This window comes from Dama dama, chromosome 5, assembly GCF_033118175.1.
Source record: "Dama dama isolate Ldn47 chromosome 5, ASM3311817v1, whole genome shotgun sequence".
Classification (NCBI taxonomy): domain Eukaryota; kingdom Metazoa; phylum Chordata; class Mammalia; order Artiodactyla; family Cervidae; genus Dama; species Dama dama.
The window spans coordinates 97,411,386-97,428,767 of NC_083685.1; the positions used below are offsets into that span (position 1 = coordinate 97,411,386).

A 17,382-nucleotide genomic window follows, 5' to 3' on the forward strand; every position below is an offset into this window, starting at 1 on the left:
AACAGTCTCTCACTTTCAGAAGCTCTTGGGATGATTGGCAGAGCCTCCACTTCTTTGGTGGAAAGAGACTGATGGGATACATAGTTATATTAATGGAATCATATATGCATAGTTAATTATAATGTATAATATGTACCATAGTGTATACTGAACACTTAATAATGAGTTCATGAGGAGGATGGGAAAAGAGTGATTGGGGGACACTTCTCTGCTTCCAAAAACCATATGGCAGTCCGCGCCCCAGCATTCACGAGCTGGCAGAGTGGGTATAGGTGGAGGCTCCAGATCCACTCAGGGCAATGGTAAAAGGACCACAACCAATGTCACTCACTGTTCTCCTCCCCAGGCCTCCTGGACACGTTGATAGAAATGAACACAATCCTTGAAGACATCCAGAAGTCCCTAGATATGTATTTGGAGACCAAGCGCCATATTTTCCCCCGCTTCTATTTCTTGTCCAATGATGACCTCCTGGAGATTCTGGGCCAGTCTCGCAACCCAGAGGCTGTGCAGCCACACCTCAAAAAATGCTTTGACAACATCAAACTGCTGAGAATGCAGAAGGTTGGTGGAGGTGGCCACGACGGGCAGGAGGGTGAGGGAGGGATGGTGAAATCAGGGAGTTCACGGCTTCCGAGGAGACCATGCCCCTCCAAGAGGAAGGGGCTAGTAATGATTCTGGGTATCTGGGATAGAACTTCCTAGAACTGGTAATATACAGGGGGAGGTGAGAGGAGCAGAAATGACCCCCAAAGGGCTCAACAGCTTCCTACTTCTGCAGGTTGGGGGACCCAGCAGCAAATGGGAAGCGTTGGGAATGTTCTCGGGTGACGGTGAATACATCGATTTCCTCCACCCAGTGCTTCTGGAAGGGCCTGTGGAGGTGAGCTGTGGCCAGTGTCTAAGAAGCAGGCTCATTCTTCTAACTTTGCTGGCTCTATAAGGAGAGAACATCTCTGTGAAGGGGCCTTTGTGCCTCCCACCTGCCATGCCTAAAACTCTAACCTCCACCGTGCTCTCCTTAAAGTCCGTCTGACCCCGGTCTCCAAGCCCCTCAGGGACTTCAGCCAGTTGCTGCCCAGCTCCTGCTTTTCTCTTGGGCCCCAGAGCCCTGGGATCCTCCTTCCCAATCACCTTCACTCTGGGCACTCTTTACTCTGGCCCTGAGGCCGAGCCATCCTGTTCTCACCTACCCCCTAGTCCTGGCTTGGAGATGTGGAGCGGACCATGAGAGTAACCCTCCGGGACCTTCTCCGGAACTGCCGCCTGGCCCTCAAGAAGTTTCTCAACAAGAGGGACAAGTGGGTGAAGGAGTGGGCTGGCCAGGTGAGCTGGGGTCAGTAGAAATGAGGGAATAAGGAGGACGGAGCCACAAGGGAGCAGCCAGTGTAAAGACAGAGTCTGGAGTCGCCCAAAAGGCAGGTGTCCTGTCCCCTGTTCTGGGTTGTGACCCAGAAGCTTGCATGCTGGACTCTTAGCTCCTGACTTAGGCCCGTGCCCACCCTCCAGAACAGGTCAAGTGTATTGAGAGCAGAAGCACCTGGTCCCGAATGAGCCAGGATATGGGAGCTGGGCTGTGTGGGTGGCCAGGGATGGGCTTTTGGAATAGAGCCTCCACACGTGCCCCAGGTGGTGATCACCGCCAGTCAGATCCAGTGGACGGCCGATGTCACCAAGTGCCTGCTGACAGCTAAGGAGCGGGCAGACAAGAAGATCCTCAAGGTCATGAAGAAAAAGCAGGTGGGGAGACACCACCAGAATGACCGGGCCCTGGCACCAGAGCTGGAAGGAGGGGCTGATCCATTGGAGTGAGAATTAGCAATGAGCTGGTGGGAAGAGGTCAGAATGGGGTGCATTATGGGAGGTGTCCAGCGAGGAGAGGTCAGGTGGGTCAGAAGTATGTCTCCCTGGGCTGATGTTGAGGGCCAGGAACTGCAGTGGGGGTGAGGTCAGCCTCAAAGCTGGAAGAAGAACGAGGCTGGGACAAAGGCGATTAGGGTTTGGTGGCTCAGCACACCTTCTCCACTGCCTCATTCCACAGGTGTCAATACTGAATAAGTACTCTGAGGCCATCAGGGGGAACCTGACCAAGATCATGCGCCTCAAAATTGTGGCCCTGGTGACGATAGAAGTCCACGCCCGGGATGTGCTGGAGAAGCTTTATAAGAGTGGCCTCATGGATGTCAGCTCCTTCGACTGGCTCAGCCAACTGCGCTTCTACTGGGAGAAGGTGTGGAAGGGCCAGCTTCCCATTCTTGTACCCTAAACCTGATACTGACGCTTTAATGAAATTCATGTTCTCTAAAAACAGTAATATCTCAGCCCAGCCCTCAGTCCTCTCCCATCACCCTAATCCAGCTGGTAACTCTCTCTTGGATCTGCCACGTCAGAAATGGCAAGAAGCATGTTTCCAGGGAGTGCCCACTCTAGGTGTCCCTTTGATCAGCAGCTGCTGCCACGGACTGGGCTGGACACGTGCAGCGCAATTGCCAGTTTCCATCTGAGCTGTAAACCCGTCCCTCCTTCCAGCTCTAAACAGAGCCCCCAGTCTTCTTCCTGATGCTTCCAGCCCCCTTCTCAGCCACAGTCCTGACTCTCCCTCCATGCCCACCTCTCTCTTACTCTGCCCTGTTTCCCAGGATCTCGACGACTGTATGATCCGTCAGACCAACACACAGTTCCAGTACGGTTATGAGTACCTGGGTAATTCTGGCCGGCTCGTCATCACCCCCCTAACCGACAGGTCGGCCGTGGGGAATGAACAGGGTGCTTGGGGTGGGGGCAGTGAATGCTGAGTCAAGGCTTCTAGGAGTTTGGCCTGAATCCTGTCCTCCACTCACAGGTGTTACATGACACTGACCACAGCCCTGCACCTGCATCGAGGCGGATCCCCCAAAGGTCCCGCGGGCACAGGGAAGACTGAGACGGTCAAGGACCTGGGCAAGGCCCTCGGCATATACGTCATCGTGGTCAACTGCTCCGAGGGCCTGGACTATAAGTCCATGGGCCGGATGTACTCAGGCCTGGCTCAGGTCAGCATCCTGCCAGCCTGGCCAGGAGGCCCCCTGTATATCTTTTAGTTTCAGAAAATCAGCTGAAACCCAGATCTGGTTCAGTGCCCTGTAACTGATGACACTGCATCGCCTCAGTTAGGTCTTACAACTGGGGAAGTCCCTGCGCTTCCCTGCGCTTCACTTTGCTTATTTGCAAAATCAGGAGGTTATGTAAGGATTCAGTAAGAGAACTTGTATGAAGTCGTGCATGCTGGGGGCGCTCAACACCCACGAGTTCCCTACCCTGCTCTCTTTTCTACCTACGACTCTCAGGCTTTCTCCTAGATCCTTCCTGTCTGATGGAAAGTTCTGGCCAGAAACTACAAAACTACAACAGCCCCTTCTTACACACACACACGCACACATGCACACTTGCACAGTTTCATTTTAGAGGCCGCTCTTCCTAGCCAAACACTTCGGGGGGAGGATAGGTTAGTCACAGTTTCTAGTTTTTCCCAGTCCGGGGTCACTTGTCTTCCTCCCAGCAACTCTGCCCCTCCTCCCCCCAACTACAGACGGGTGCCTGGGGCTGCTTTGATGAGTTTAACCGCATCAATGTGGAGGTGCTGTCGGTGGTGGCCCAGCAGATCCTGTCCATCCTCTCTGCCCTGGCTGCCGGCCTCACCCGCTTCTATTTCGAGGGCTTTGAAATAAATCTGGTGTGGTCCTGTGGGATCTTCATCACCATGAACCCTGGTAAGGGCCTGGGAGTAGAGTAGATGGGGCTCCTGAGGGCAAGTGTCTGTGCATCTTCCCCCTCCCCCACCCCAGGCCAGTGTATTTAGCCAAGTGCAATGCTGCTAAAGGCAACAAAGTGTGAGAGGATGAACATATGCATTTCTAGGAGAAGGGGAAGCAACCTTACTGTCTTTCCTAAAGGGATTAGTGTTGGCTCGGGTACATAGATGTCATCCTAGTCTTTCAAGGTACTTAGCCTTATTCTTCTGTTGAACTAGCTCCTAGAGTTCTGGTCTATCTGCCATCCCTTTTACTGGAAGAGAGAACCTCCCTGAAGTGCAGGGCCTAGGGTCTCTCATCACTGTTGCCTAGGAACAGCTCTGTGGGTAGGATCAAGGAGAAAACAGGAAAGGGCTTCCGCACTAAAAGAATCAGAGAAACAGCTGCGATTTCTATTAGCACTGAGTGAGTTATATTGGGTCAACCACAAAGTTCATTCAGGTTTTTCCATAACATCTTAACGAATAAACCTGAACAAACTTTTTGGCCCACCCAATCCATGAAACTTGGAGAGATGGGAACAAGACAGCTCTGTAATTTGAGTCTGAAGTAGGGCCCTGCAGCAAATAAGGAAATGGCTGGGGGTAGGAAAGAAGAGCAGAGTGGTGTGGGGAAAGCCAGGGCTGAGATGAGAGAGCAAGAGATCTTAGAGTTGGAGCTGGGGAGAGGGCTCAGGATGAAGCAGAGAATGGGGAGAATGGGATTGATGGGGAAGTAGGTCTTTGGGAAGCAGTGTCCCCTGGAGAAGGGAATGGCTACCCACTCCAGTATTGTTGCCTGAGAATCCCACGGACAGAGGAGCCTGACGGGGTTTCAAAGAGTTCATAGGGTTTCAAAGAGTTGGACATGACTGAGTGATCAACACTTTTGCTTACTCTTTCATGGATTCTGAATACGTGGTGCTGTTTTCCAGGCTATGCTGGCCGCACAGAGCTTCCTGACAATCTTAAATCCATGTTCCGGCCAATTGCCATGGTGGTGCCCGACTCTACACTTATTGCAGAAATCATTCTTTTTGGGGAAGGCTTTGGCAACTGCAAGGTATTCTGATCATCTCTTGTCTCTCATCCATGATTACCCTCTGGGCCCAAGAACCACCCCCCGCAAAGTCCTCACAATCAGTTTACCCTACAAGAAATGTACCTGACTCTCAGTAGGATATGGGGGCAGGAGAATCCACAGGAGAGAGGTCTCCCCTCTATCACGCTGCTGGTCCTTGATGACACAATTCACAAGATCTTCTTATCCTTTGTCCTCCAGCTGCTTCATGCCTGGGCACCCAGCTTTTTGTAACTACATGAAGCAGAGGGATTTATGGGAAATGGATGGTTCCTTCCTCTGTTTTGGCCTCCAGGTTCTGGCCAAGAAGGTGTACACACTTTACTCGCTGGCTGTGCAGCAGCTCTCCAGACAGGACCACTATGACTTCGGCCTGCGTGCCCTCACCTCCCTCCTGCGCTATGCTGGCAAAAAGCGCCGCCTGCAGCCTGACCTGTCTGATGAAGAGGTAGACTGAGAACGCCGTCTTGACCCTTAACCACCACCATCACTGGTCCTCTGCACCTTCACTGGAGTTTTTCACATCCTTACTTTCCCTCAATCAGTTTTCCCACTCTTCCAGCCCTCCTTGGTGTTGCCCAAGTTCCACCTGTCCTGTTGCTCAAGACTAGCTTGGGTGTATCCATTGTTCTTCTTTCTTTCTTATTTATTTATTTATTTTTGGCTGTGCTGGGTCTTCATTGCTACATACGAGCTTTCCCTAGTTGTGGTGACTGGGGGCTACTCTTTGTGGCCGTGCATGGGCTTCTGATTGTGGTGGCTTCTCTTGTTATGGAGCATGGTCTTTACATGCTTGGGCTTCAGTAGTTGCAGCACTCGGGTTCAGTAGTTCACTCCCAGCCTCTTGAGTGGGGCCTCCAGTAGTTGTGGTCCATAGGCTTAGTTGCTTCACGGCATGTGGTATCTTTCCAGACTAGGGAACAAATGCATGTCCTCTACAATGGCAGGCAGACTCTGGTTCACTGTACCACCAGGGAAGTCCTCCCTTGTTCTTAGCTCCTGCCTCTCACCCCTCTAGAAAGGAAAGGCCTAATGAAGAGCTGGGCCCTGGCTCCTCCAGCCTGAGTCTCTCTCTTTCCCCTGCAGGTTCTCCTGCTCTCAATGAGAGATATGAATATTGCCAAGCTGACTTCCGTCGATGTGCCCCTCTTCAATGCCATCGTGCAAGATCTGTTCCCCAGCATCGAGCTGCCGGTCATTGACTACGGCAAGGTATTCGATCCCCAAGACTCTCCCTGACCTCTTGTGTGAATGTGGATCCTGTGGTGTCCTGGGAACAAGACATCTGGCTTCCAGGCCTTGTTCTGCCCTTCACTGGCTATCCATTCAACTGGCTATGACTTTGAGCAAGACAGTTACCCTTTCTTTGGGCTACTTTATCTATAAAGTGGGACTCCCACTTTAGGGTGATTAGGGAATGATACAAACTTATTCCAACATTCTACATTCTCCCCTCAACTCCCCAGACCCCGACTCACCTGCTCAAGGACTTCTACTCATCAGTTCCTTGACTTCATGGAGATCTCTGGTCCACTGGCTTTCCTACTTTATACCTGTCAGCCCTCTTCTGTCTCTGCCTCTCTCCTCATTCAGGGAGTTTTGAGGAGAGACTGCTAGGAGCTGTTTGATAAGGGAGAAGGGTGGGATGGAAAGGGCCAAGGGAGGAGAATTCTAGAATGTGTAGGAATTTTCTTCTCTGGGAATATGGCAGTTTAGATATCCTGAGTGATCCTTTCCATTGAAACCACTAAAATGCTGGATAAAAATATTAAAACACACCTTTTAAAATGTACCGCTAAACTGGCAAGAAAGAAGGAATTCTGGGATGAGGAGGGGAAATAAAAGCAGGGAGGCAAGTGAATGACAAAGCTGGCTTTCTCCCTGAAAGGTTTTGCTGAATGTAAGGCACTGAGGAAAGGAGATAAAGTAGCTCAGGTTTTGAGGTATAACAGAAAACCCAGTCGTGCATAGACTTTGGCCCACAAGGGAAAACACCTTCAGTAAGTGGGAAAGTGAGAAACCTACCAGTAAGGAGGGTCTGTACAGTAAAGAAACTTGCTTGTCATGACCATTGGCGGTGAGAGGAAGGGGCAGAATCTCCTTTGAGACTTCCTAACCTTGAGTCAGCCCTCGCATGGTTTCTGATCATCATTTATTTTACTGTGTACTCCCCCCAAATCTCAAATTTAGAATTTAATTTGAAGTATTTCCAGGTTGTTAGTGTCTTCCCCAAGTGGCTGGCAGAAACAAATGCAAATTATTTCTAGAAGAATGAAACTTCAACTTAAAAGCCCAAAGAATTCTCGTGAAAGCCTAAGAAAATGAGCAGCTTCTGGTCAAAAATCACAAAACAAACAAGGAAACAAGATATCATGAAGGGAAGCCAGAGAACAACAAAACAGCGCAATCAGAACCACAGAGACTTCAGATATGGACAATAATCAGCACAGAATTCTAAAAGTACCTACATTTAGTATGTTTAAAGAAATAAGAGAGAAGTTTGAAACTGTGATCCAGGAACAAGAGACTTCTAAACAGAGTAGACTTGAAAAGAACCAATAGAATTGCTACAAATGAAAAAATATAATTGAAATTTAAAAAACCCAACAACCTCATTATATTCAGAGAGGACTTCAAGGTAAAAAGATGGATTAAAAACAATTTTGTTTCGTTTTGAAAACCTGCTGCAACTACTTTAAAGGGATTTTTTTTTTTTTTTTTTAAAAAGGCATTTATACCAGGAAGGATGTTCCTGGATGACCGTCCCTTTCCCACTTTGGCAGAAGACTAGAGGGTAAAAATAGTAGGTCTCTGGTTTGGGGGACACAAAATATAGTTGAGGAAAGGAGAAAACCCTGTTAAAAATGGAGATTAAGAAACTTCCCTGGTAATCCAGTGGCTAAGACTCTGCACTCTCAATGCAGGAGGTTGGGGTTCAATCTCTGGTCAGGGAGCTAGATCCCACATGCCACAACTAACAAGCCAGTGTGCTGCAACAAGACCTGGCCCAGCCAAGTAAATAAATATTTTTTTAATTAAAAAAAAACTTGGAGCATGATGCTCAATACACATACACACACATAAATACACACAAACATGACATGATAATACAACTAATTCTCAGTGGAAGGAAGTAGTAGAAGTGAGGCCTCTTAGTGTATTTGAGAGAGACAAGTAAAATCCTGCATATGTTTGAAATTATTTGGTTGCATTGGCTGTATATTTTATTTGTTTGTTTGTTTTTTTTAATATTTATTCATTTATTTGGCTGCACCAGGTCTTAGTTGCAGCATGTGGGATCTAGTTCCCTGACCAGGGATCGAGCCTGGGGCCCCTGCATTGGGAGCTCAGAGTCTTAACCACTGGGCCAGCAGGGAAGTCCCTGGCTGTATATTTTAAAAGGTCACACTCTTCTGGGACCCACATGTGTCATGGTTCTATAAGCATTCATTTATTTTTTATTTTTAAAAAATTTTTATTGAAGCCTAGTTGATTTACAGTGTTGTGTTAGTTTTGGGTGTACAGTGATTCAGTTTTATATATATGTAAATCCACATATATATGTGTATGTATAATTATAATAATTTATATATATAATAATTATATACATATAAGCTCAGAACCAGATGGCTTCACAGCTGAATTCTACCAAAACTTTAGAGAAGAGCTAACATCTATCTTACTCAAACTCTTCCAGAAAATTGTAGAGGAAGGTAAACTTCCAAACTCATTCTATGAGGCCACCATCACCCTAATACCAAAACCAAAGATGCCACAAAAAAGAAAACTACAGGCCAATATCACTGATGAACATAGATGCAAAAATCCTTAACAAAATTCTAGCAAACAGAATCCAACAACATATTAAAAAGATATTTAATATTAAATATGAAAAAGATTCTTTAATATCCACAAATCAATCAATGTAAGACACCACATTAACAAATTGAAAGATAAAAACCATATATCTCAATAGATGCAGAGAAAGCCTTTGACAAAATTCAACATCCATTTATGATAAAAACCCTCCAGAAATTAGTAATAGAAGGAACATACCTCAACATAATGAAAGCTATATATGACAAACCCACAGCAAACATTATCCTCAATGGTGAAAAATTGAAAGCATTTCCCCTAAAGTCAGGAACAAGACAAGGATGCCCACTCTCACCACTACTATTCAACATAGTTTTGGAAGTTTTGGCCACAGCAATCAGAGCAGAAAAAGAAATAAAAGGAATCCAGATTGGAAAAGAAGAAGTAAAACTCTCACTGTTTGCAGATGACATGATCCTCTACATAGAAAACCCTAAAGAACACACCAAAAAATTACTAGAGCTAATCAATGAGTATAGTAAAGTTGCAGGATATAAAATTAACACACAGAAATCCCTTGCATTCCTATACACTAACAATGAGAAAACAGAAAGAGAAATTAAGGAAACAATTCCATTCACCACTGCAACAAAAAGAATAAAATACTTAGGAATATATCTACCTAAAGAAACCAAAGACCTATATATAGAAAACTATAAAACACTAATAAAAGAAATCAAAGAGGATACAAATAGATGGAGAAATATACCATGTTCATGGGTTGGAAGAATCAATTAAGTGAAAATGAGTATACTACCCAAAGCAATCTATAGATTCAATGCCATCCCTATCAAGCTACCAATGGCATTTTTCACAGAACTAGAACAAATAATTTCACAGTTTGTATGGAAATACAAAAAACCTTGAATAGCCAAAGCAATCTTGAGAAAGAAGAATGGAACTGGAGGAATCAACCTGCCTGACTTCAGGCTATACTACAAAGCTACAGTCATCAAGACAGTATGGTACTGGCACAAAGACAGAAATATAGATCAATGGAACAAAATAGAAAGCCCAGAGATAAATCCATGCACCTATGGACACCTTATCTTTGACAAAGGAGACAAGATTATACAATGGAGAAAGAACAATCTCTTTAACAAGTGGTGCTGGGAAAACTGGTCAACCACTTGTAGAAGAATTAAAATAGAACACTTTCTAATACCTTACACAAAAATAAATTCAAAATGGATTAAAGATCTAAATGTAAGACCAGAAACTATAAAACTCCTAGAGGAAAACATAGGCAAAACACTTTCTGACATAAATCACAGCAGGATCCTCTATGGCCCACCTCCCAGAGTAATGGAAATAAAAGCAAAAATAAACAAATTGGACCTAACTAAGCTTAAAAGCTTTTGCACAATGAAGGAAACTATAAGCAAGGTGAAAAGACAGCCTTCAGAATGGGAGAAAATAATAGCAAATGAAGCAACTGACAAAGAATTAATCTCAAAAATATACAAGCAACTCCTGCAGCTCAATTCCAGAAAAATAAACGACCCAATCAAAAAATGGGCCAAAGAACTAAACAGACATTTCTCCAAAGAAGACATACAGATGGCTAACACATGAAAAGATGCTCAACATCACTCATTATCAGAGAAATGCAAATCAAAACCACAATGAGGTACCATCTCACGCCAGTCAGAATGGCTGCTATCCAAAAGTCTACAAACAATAAATGCTGGAGAGAGTGTGGAGAAAAGGGAACCCTCTTACACTGTTGGTGGGAATGCAAACTAGTACAGCCACTATGGAGAACAGTGTGGAGATTCCTTAAAAATCTGGAAATAGAACTGCCATATGACCCAGCAATCCCACTGCTGGGCATGCACACAGAGGAAACCAGAATTGAAAGAGACATGTGTACCCCCAATGTTCATCGCAGCACTGTTTATAATAGCCAGGACCTGGCAGCAACCTAGATATCCATCAGCAGACGAATGGATAAGAAAGCTGTGATACATATACACAATGGAATACTACTCAGCCATTAAAAAGAATACATTTGAATCAGTTCTAATGAGGTGGATGAAACTGAAGCCTATTATACAGAGTGAAGTAAGTCAGAAAGAAAAAGACGTATATATATGGAATTTAGAAAGATGGTAATGATAACCCTATAGGCAAGACAGCAAAAGAGACACAGATGTATAGAACAGTCTTTTGGACTCTGTGGGAGAAGGCGAGGGAGGGATCATCTGAGAGAATAGCATTGAAACATGTATATTATCATATGTGAAACAGATCGCCAGTCCAGCTTCGATGCATGAGACAGGGTGCTCAGGGCTGGTGCACTGGGATGATCCAGAGGGATGGGATGGGGAGGGAGTTGGGAGGGGGTTTTAGGATGGGGAACACATGTACACTCATGGCTGATTCATGTCAATGTATGGCAAAAACCACTACAATATTGTAAAGTAATTAGCCTCCAATTAAAATAAATAAATTTTAAAAAATAATAAAATAAAACACACACACACACAAAATTTTTATTGAAGCCTAATTGATGTACAGTGTTGTGTTAGTTTCGGGTGTACAGCAAAGTGATTCAGTTTTATATATATGTAAATCCACATATATATGTGTATATACAATTATAATAATTTATAATTATATACATCTTTTATATAATATATAACCACACAATTGCACTCATCTCACATGCTAGTAAAGTAATGCTTAAAATTCTCCAAGCCAGGTTTCAGCAATACATGAACCATGAACTTCTAGATGTTCAAGATGGTTTTAGAAAAGGCAGAGGAACCAGAGATCAAATTGCCAACATCTGATGGATCATTGAAAAAGCAAGAGAGTTCCAGATAAACATCTATTTCTGCTTTATTGACTATGCCAAAGCCTTTGACTGTGTGGATCACAATAAACTGTGGAAAATTCTGAAAGAGATGGGAATACCAGACCACCTGACCTGCCTCTTGAGAAATCTGTATGCAGGTCAGGAAGCAACAGTTAGAACTGGACATGGAACAACAGACTGGTTCCAAATAGGAAAAGGAGTATGTCAAGGCTGCATATTGTCACCCTGCTTATTTAACTTATATGCAGAGTACATCATGAGAAATGCTGGGCTGGAAGAAGCACAAGCTAGAATCAAGATTGCCAGGAGAAATATCAATAACCTCAGATATGCAGATGACACCACCCTCATGGCAGAAAGTGAAGAGGAACTAAAAAGCTTCTTGATGAAAGTGAAAGAGGAGAGTGAAAAAGTTGGCTTAAAGCTCAACATTCAGAAAACTAAGATCATGGCATCTGGTCCCATCACTTCATGGCAAATAGATGGGGAAACAGTGGAGACAGTGTCAGACTTTATTTATTTGGGCTCCAAAATCACTGCAGATGGTGATTGCAGCCATGAAATTAAAAGACACTCCTTGGAAGGAAAGTTATGACCAACCTAGGTAGCATATTAAAAAGCAGAGACATTACTTTGCCAACAAAGGTCTAATCAAGGCTATGGTTTTTCTATTTGTTATGTATGGATATGAGAATTGGACTATAAAGAAAGCTGAATACTGAAGAATTGATGCTTTTGAACTGTGGTGTTGGAGAAGACTCTTGAGAGTCCCTTGGACTGCAAGGAGATCCAACCAGTCCATCTTAAAGGAGATCAGTCCTGGGTGTTCATTGGCAGGACTGATGTTGAAGCTGAAACTCCAATACTTCTGCCACCTGATGTGAAGAGCTGACTCATTTGAAAAGACCCTGATGCTAGGAAAGATTGAGGGCAGGAGGAGAAGGGGACGACAGAGGATGAGATGGTTGGATGGCATCATCAACTCAATGGACATGAGTTTGGGCAAGCTCCGGGAGTTGGTAATGGACAGGGAGGCCTGGCGTGCTGCGGTTCATGGTGTCGCAAAGAGTCAGACACGACTGAGCGACTGAACTGAACATATATATTTATATGTATATTCTTTTTCAGACTCTTTTCCATTATAGGTTATGACAAGATATTTTATATGGTTCGTTGTGCTGTAAAGTTGTTCAGTTGCTCAGTCGTGTCCAGCTCTTTGCGACCCCATGGACTACAGCACGCCAGGCTTCCCTGTCCTTCACCATCTCCCGGAGCTTGCCCAAACTCATGTCCATCGAGTTGGTGATGCCATCTGACCATCTCGTCCTCTGTCGTCCCCTTCTCCTCCTGCCTTCGATCTGTCCCAGCATCAGGGTCTTTTCCAATGAGTCAGCAATTTGTATCAGGTGGCCAAAGTATTGGCGCTTCAGACTCAGCATCAGTCCTTCCAATGAATATTCAGGACTGATTTCCTTTAGGATTGACTGGTTGGATCTCCTTGCAGTCCAAGGGACTCTCAAGAGTCTTCTCCAACACCACAGTTCAAAAGCATCAATTCTTTGGCTCTCAGCCTTCTTCATGGTCCAACTCTCACATCCACACATGACTGCTGAAAAAATGAAAAACTACTGTAAAAACAAAGGTCTGACTATACCGACCTTTGCCGACAAAGTAATGTCTCTGCTTTTTAAAATGCTATCTAAGTGCTCGCTTCGGCAGCACATATACTAAAATTGGAACGATACAGAGATGATTAGCATGGCCCCTGCGCAAGGATGACACGCAAATTCCTGAAGCATTCCATATTTAAAATAAATAAATAAATAAATAAAATGCTATCTAAGTTTGTCATAGCTTTTCTTCCAAGGAGCAAAGCATCTTTTAATTTCATGGCTGCAGTCACCATCTGCAGTGATTTTGCTGTAAAGTAGGTGCTTGTTGTTTATTTTATATATAGCAGCTGTATCTGCTAATCTCAAACTCTTAATTTATCCTTGCCCTTTCCCCTTCTGGTAACCATGAGTTTTTCTTCTGGGTCTGTGATTCTATTTCTGCTTTGTAAATAAGTTCATTTGTGTAATTTTTCAAGATTCCATGTAAGTAATATCATATGATATTTGTCTTTCTCTCTGTGACTTCAGTTCAGTCACTCAGTCATGTCTGACTCTTTGCAACCCCATGGACTGCAGCACGCCAGGCCTCCCTGTTCATCACCAACTCCCAGAGTTTACTCAAACTCATGTCCATTAAGTCGGTGATGCCACCCAACCATCTCATCCTCTGTTGAGTTACTTAATCCTCTGTGTGACTTACTTAATATGATAATATCTAGGTTCATCCATGTCGCTGCAGATGGCGTTATTTCATTCTTTTCTACCACATCTTCTTTATCCATTCATGTTGATGAGCATTTAGGTTACTTCTGTGTCTTGGTTACTGTAAACAGCACTGCTATGAACACTGGGGTGCATGTATCTTCTCGAATCAGAGTTTTTGTCTTTTGTAAGCATTCCTTTTTAACTTAATTGATGAGTTGTTTAATGTCTGGCTCCCTCACTAGACAGTGGACCCTGAAACAGGATGAACACTAATTTGTTCTCAGGACCAAGCACACTGCTTGGCACCTACTTTAGAGGTTTAATAAATGTTTGTTGAATGATATTAGAAGATATCTGTAGAACTTTGTACCAGACATTGTGTTTCACGTTGACTACCTTATTGAATACAACAGTCCTGAGGGTGAAGTACTATCATGACTCCCAGTTAACAGATTAGGAAACTGAGTCTCAAAGAAGTTCACTCACGCAGGTTCACATGGCTGAAACCTGGGGATCCAAGCTGGCTGACTCCAGAGCCCAATCTCTTAGCTCTTCAATTGGCCAACTTCCCAAGGAAAGAACAGCTTCCAGGGTGCAAAGGGCCCTGATGCCATTTTTTTAAAAGCATTTGAGTATTATCCTCCCAGACATTGGGAGCTTTTGAAAACCCTCTATGTGCCTCACCCTTTTTTTCCATTTCCTGTATTTCCCCTTCTCTCAGCTGCGGGAGACCATTGAGCAGGAAATTCGGGACATGGGCCTGCAGCCCACCCCGTTCACCCTCACCAAGGTCATCCAGTTGTATGAAACCAAGAATTCCCGCCACTCCACCATGATCGTGGGCTGCACCGGCAGTGGCAAGACTGCCTCATGGAGGATTCTCCAGTCCTCCTTGTCCTCCCTGTGCCGTGCGGGGGAGCCCAACTTCAACATTGTCAGGGTGCGGAGCTGGGGCAGTGGGGCTGCTGTCTAAGACTTGAGTAGCAGGCGGGGGCACCAGGATGTAGGGAGGGCAGTACAGACCAGGAGGGAGGCCTGGGGGAGGGGTGAGAGAGACCGAGCCGAATACAAATACCTGGAAATAAAGGGACAGCCTGGGATTTGTGTCTGCCAGCAGCTCAAAACTCCCTTCCTTTGTCTATTTTAGGAGTTCCCTTTGAACCCTAAGGCACTGTCCCTAGGGGAGCTGTATGGGGAATATGACCTCAACACAAATGAATGGACAGATGGCGTCCTGTCCAGTGTCATGAGGACAGCATGTGCAGGTACCCAAGGGGTCATGGGGTGGGGAGAGCAGATGCCTGAATTTCCTGAGGGGGTGGGCAGTGTGGGGATAGAAAACTCAATTTGGGGTGGGGGGAAATGCTTGGGAGATGCAGAGATCCCAGGAAGCAACTGCTTGTGTCTCCAGGGAGATGAGCACGGAGGGAGGGCGAGGTAACAAAGCTGTGGTTTCCTTCTCCTCCACCTCCTACCAAGATGAGAAACCAGATGAGAAGTGGATCCTTTTCGATGGCCCTGTGGACACTCTGTGGATTGAGAGCATGAACTCCGTCATGGATGATAACAAAGTGCTGACCCTCATCAACGGAGAGCGCATCGCGATGCCTGAGCAGGTTGGGGGGGTGGAAACTGGAGGGCCCCGGGGGAGGCCTGAGGGGAAAAGCAGGGGCAAGAGAAAAGAGGAAGTTCTATAGGAACAAGGAAGAGGAGGACACCGGGACTCAGGGCAACCTGAGACTGAAGAAGAGATGCCTGTCTGCCACGGACGCTGAGGACAATCGTATAGAACTGTGTACCAGGATGCGCTGTGGCAGAGACTAAGGAAACCTCATTGCCACTGACATATGGGGGAATAACCCGCCCTTGTGCACCTGGGCTATAATTTATGAGCTTTTGTAAAGAGCCCACCCTTTCCTACCCAATCAAACAATGTGAGGGGGAGAGAGACTTCTCATAAGGATAACCTTGAATAAGCCCTAATTTTTTAAAATAAGCAAATCATTTGTAAAGCTTAGGTCCTTATTCATCCTGCCACATGTGGTACTCAGTAGAGACACCTTGCAGCATCAGAATTCTGGGTGTTTTTACTACTGAGGGAAAGACAAGGTTCTGACCAAGTATATCTATAGGTGTCTCTCCTGTTCGAAGTGGAGAACTTGGCAGTGGCCTCCCCGGCCACTGTGTCTCGCTGCGGGATGGTGTATACTGACTACACAGACCTAGGCTGGAAGCCCTATGTTCAGTCATGGCTGGACAAGAGGCCAAAGGTATGAAGGAGATGGAGGAGCGGAAAGTAACCAGTGGGGCCTGGGGAGTGGGGGCGGGTACACAGAATAATTCAGAGCCCCTGCTCATTCAATACCAGGTGGAGGCCGAGCCCCTTCAGCGCATGTTCGAAAAGTTCATCAACAAGATGCTGACCTTCAAGAAGGACAACTGCAATGAGCTGGTGCCCCTCCCAGAATACAGTGGCATCATCTCCCTCTGCAAGCTGTACTCCGCCCTGGCCACTCCGGAGAATGGGGTGAGAGGGGACCAAGGCAGGAAGGGCTCTCAACCTCCCGGGAAAATGTCTGGGAAACGATGTGTCTAAGACGCAATTGGAATATGAGGCTTGAGTGGAGCAGAGACTCCAAGAGGAGACCTCACCAATTGTGGAGGGGGCAAGGATGTGTGTGAGGGTGTGCGTATGCATGCGCACGCATGTCCATGTGGGCACACGCGCTGCAAGGCCAAACTATATATTTATATCCAAATCAGATATAGAGCACAATGGACCTCACTATAATTGCCTGCCTGTATTTAAGAGCTGAGGATAGTTCATTTGGTTCCTCATTTCTCCTTTCCGAAATTAAGTATTAAATCTTGGAATCTGTGAGCCCTTGGGGTAGTGTTTTTGCTGGGAGGAGCTCCCCAATTAGTCTGATGAGGGGCTTTAGAAATTTCCAGATTAATTGATATTGAAGAACATTTTTGTTTAGAATTATGGCGTAAAGACCAAAATTGGATATTTTTCTGCTGAGATTAAATCACTGCCTAGAAATGATTCATATTATTTTCAAGGGCATTGCCAGCTCATTCAACTATTAATATACAGTTATATAACAATTAAGATCTATAATAGTATGTGTCATTCCTGGTATGATTAATATAAATTAAAACTATGTAGGTGAACTTGCAAGGTGAGGTGTGGGAAAATGATAGTAATGTAGTATCAATGGCACTCAAATGCTGAGGAGGACTGCTGGGGGAAGAAGGCTGATGAACAGAACAAAGAAAGAAGGGCAGTCTACGCAAACAGAATGACTTTTGCAGAAACACAGACAGGAGATCCAGTCCTCCGCTGGGCAGGGTGGGCTGATGGGTGGTGTTGGGGTGTGGTACCTCTTAACTGTAGCAGAGACCCTGAGAAGGGGATCTGAGATGTGTACAGGTGTGAGCTGGAAGGAAAGAATAAGGACTCTGGAATCAATACGGCAGACACCAGAGTCTCAGCACAACTTCCTGTAGTGCT

General features: G+C 45.4%; 1 protein-coding gene and 1 non-coding gene across 2 annotated transcripts in view; both read left to right on the forward strand.

Moving 5' to 3' along the window:
- DNAH2 (dynein axonemal heavy chain 2) overlaps positions 1 to 17,382 on the forward strand; it is a 104,526-nt gene that overhangs the window by 53,720 nt on the left and 33,424 nt on the right. The window contains exons 29-44 of the mRNA XM_061143387.1: positions 347 to 564; positions 782 to 883; positions 1,201 to 1,326; positions 1,630 to 1,740; positions 2,042 to 2,230; positions 2,640 to 2,743; positions 2,843 to 3,032; positions 3,569 to 3,749; positions 4,705 to 4,832; positions 5,146 to 5,298; positions 5,937 to 6,062; positions 14,587 to 14,805; positions 15,013 to 15,130; positions 15,345 to 15,481; positions 15,998 to 16,135; positions 16,234 to 16,392. Coding sequence (XP_060999370.1) covers positions 347 to 564; positions 782 to 883; positions 1,201 to 1,326; positions 1,630 to 1,740; positions 2,042 to 2,230; positions 2,640 to 2,743; positions 2,843 to 3,032; positions 3,569 to 3,749; positions 4,705 to 4,832; positions 5,146 to 5,298; positions 5,937 to 6,062; positions 14,587 to 14,805; positions 15,013 to 15,130; positions 15,345 to 15,481; positions 15,998 to 16,135; positions 16,234 to 16,392 — 2,399 coding nt within the window. The remainder of the gene's footprint in view (positions 1 to 346; positions 565 to 781; positions 884 to 1,200; positions 1,327 to 1,629; positions 1,741 to 2,041; positions 2,231 to 2,639; positions 2,744 to 2,842; positions 3,033 to 3,568; positions 3,750 to 4,704; positions 4,833 to 5,145; positions 5,299 to 5,936; positions 6,063 to 14,586; positions 14,806 to 15,012; positions 15,131 to 15,344; positions 15,482 to 15,997; positions 16,136 to 16,233; positions 16,393 to 17,382) is intronic.
- LOC133058052 (U6 spliceosomal RNA) lies at positions 13,251 to 13,357 on the forward strand. The gene has a single exon (XR_009693177.1). It is a non-coding gene; the product is annotated as a U6 spliceosomal RNA (small nuclear RNA).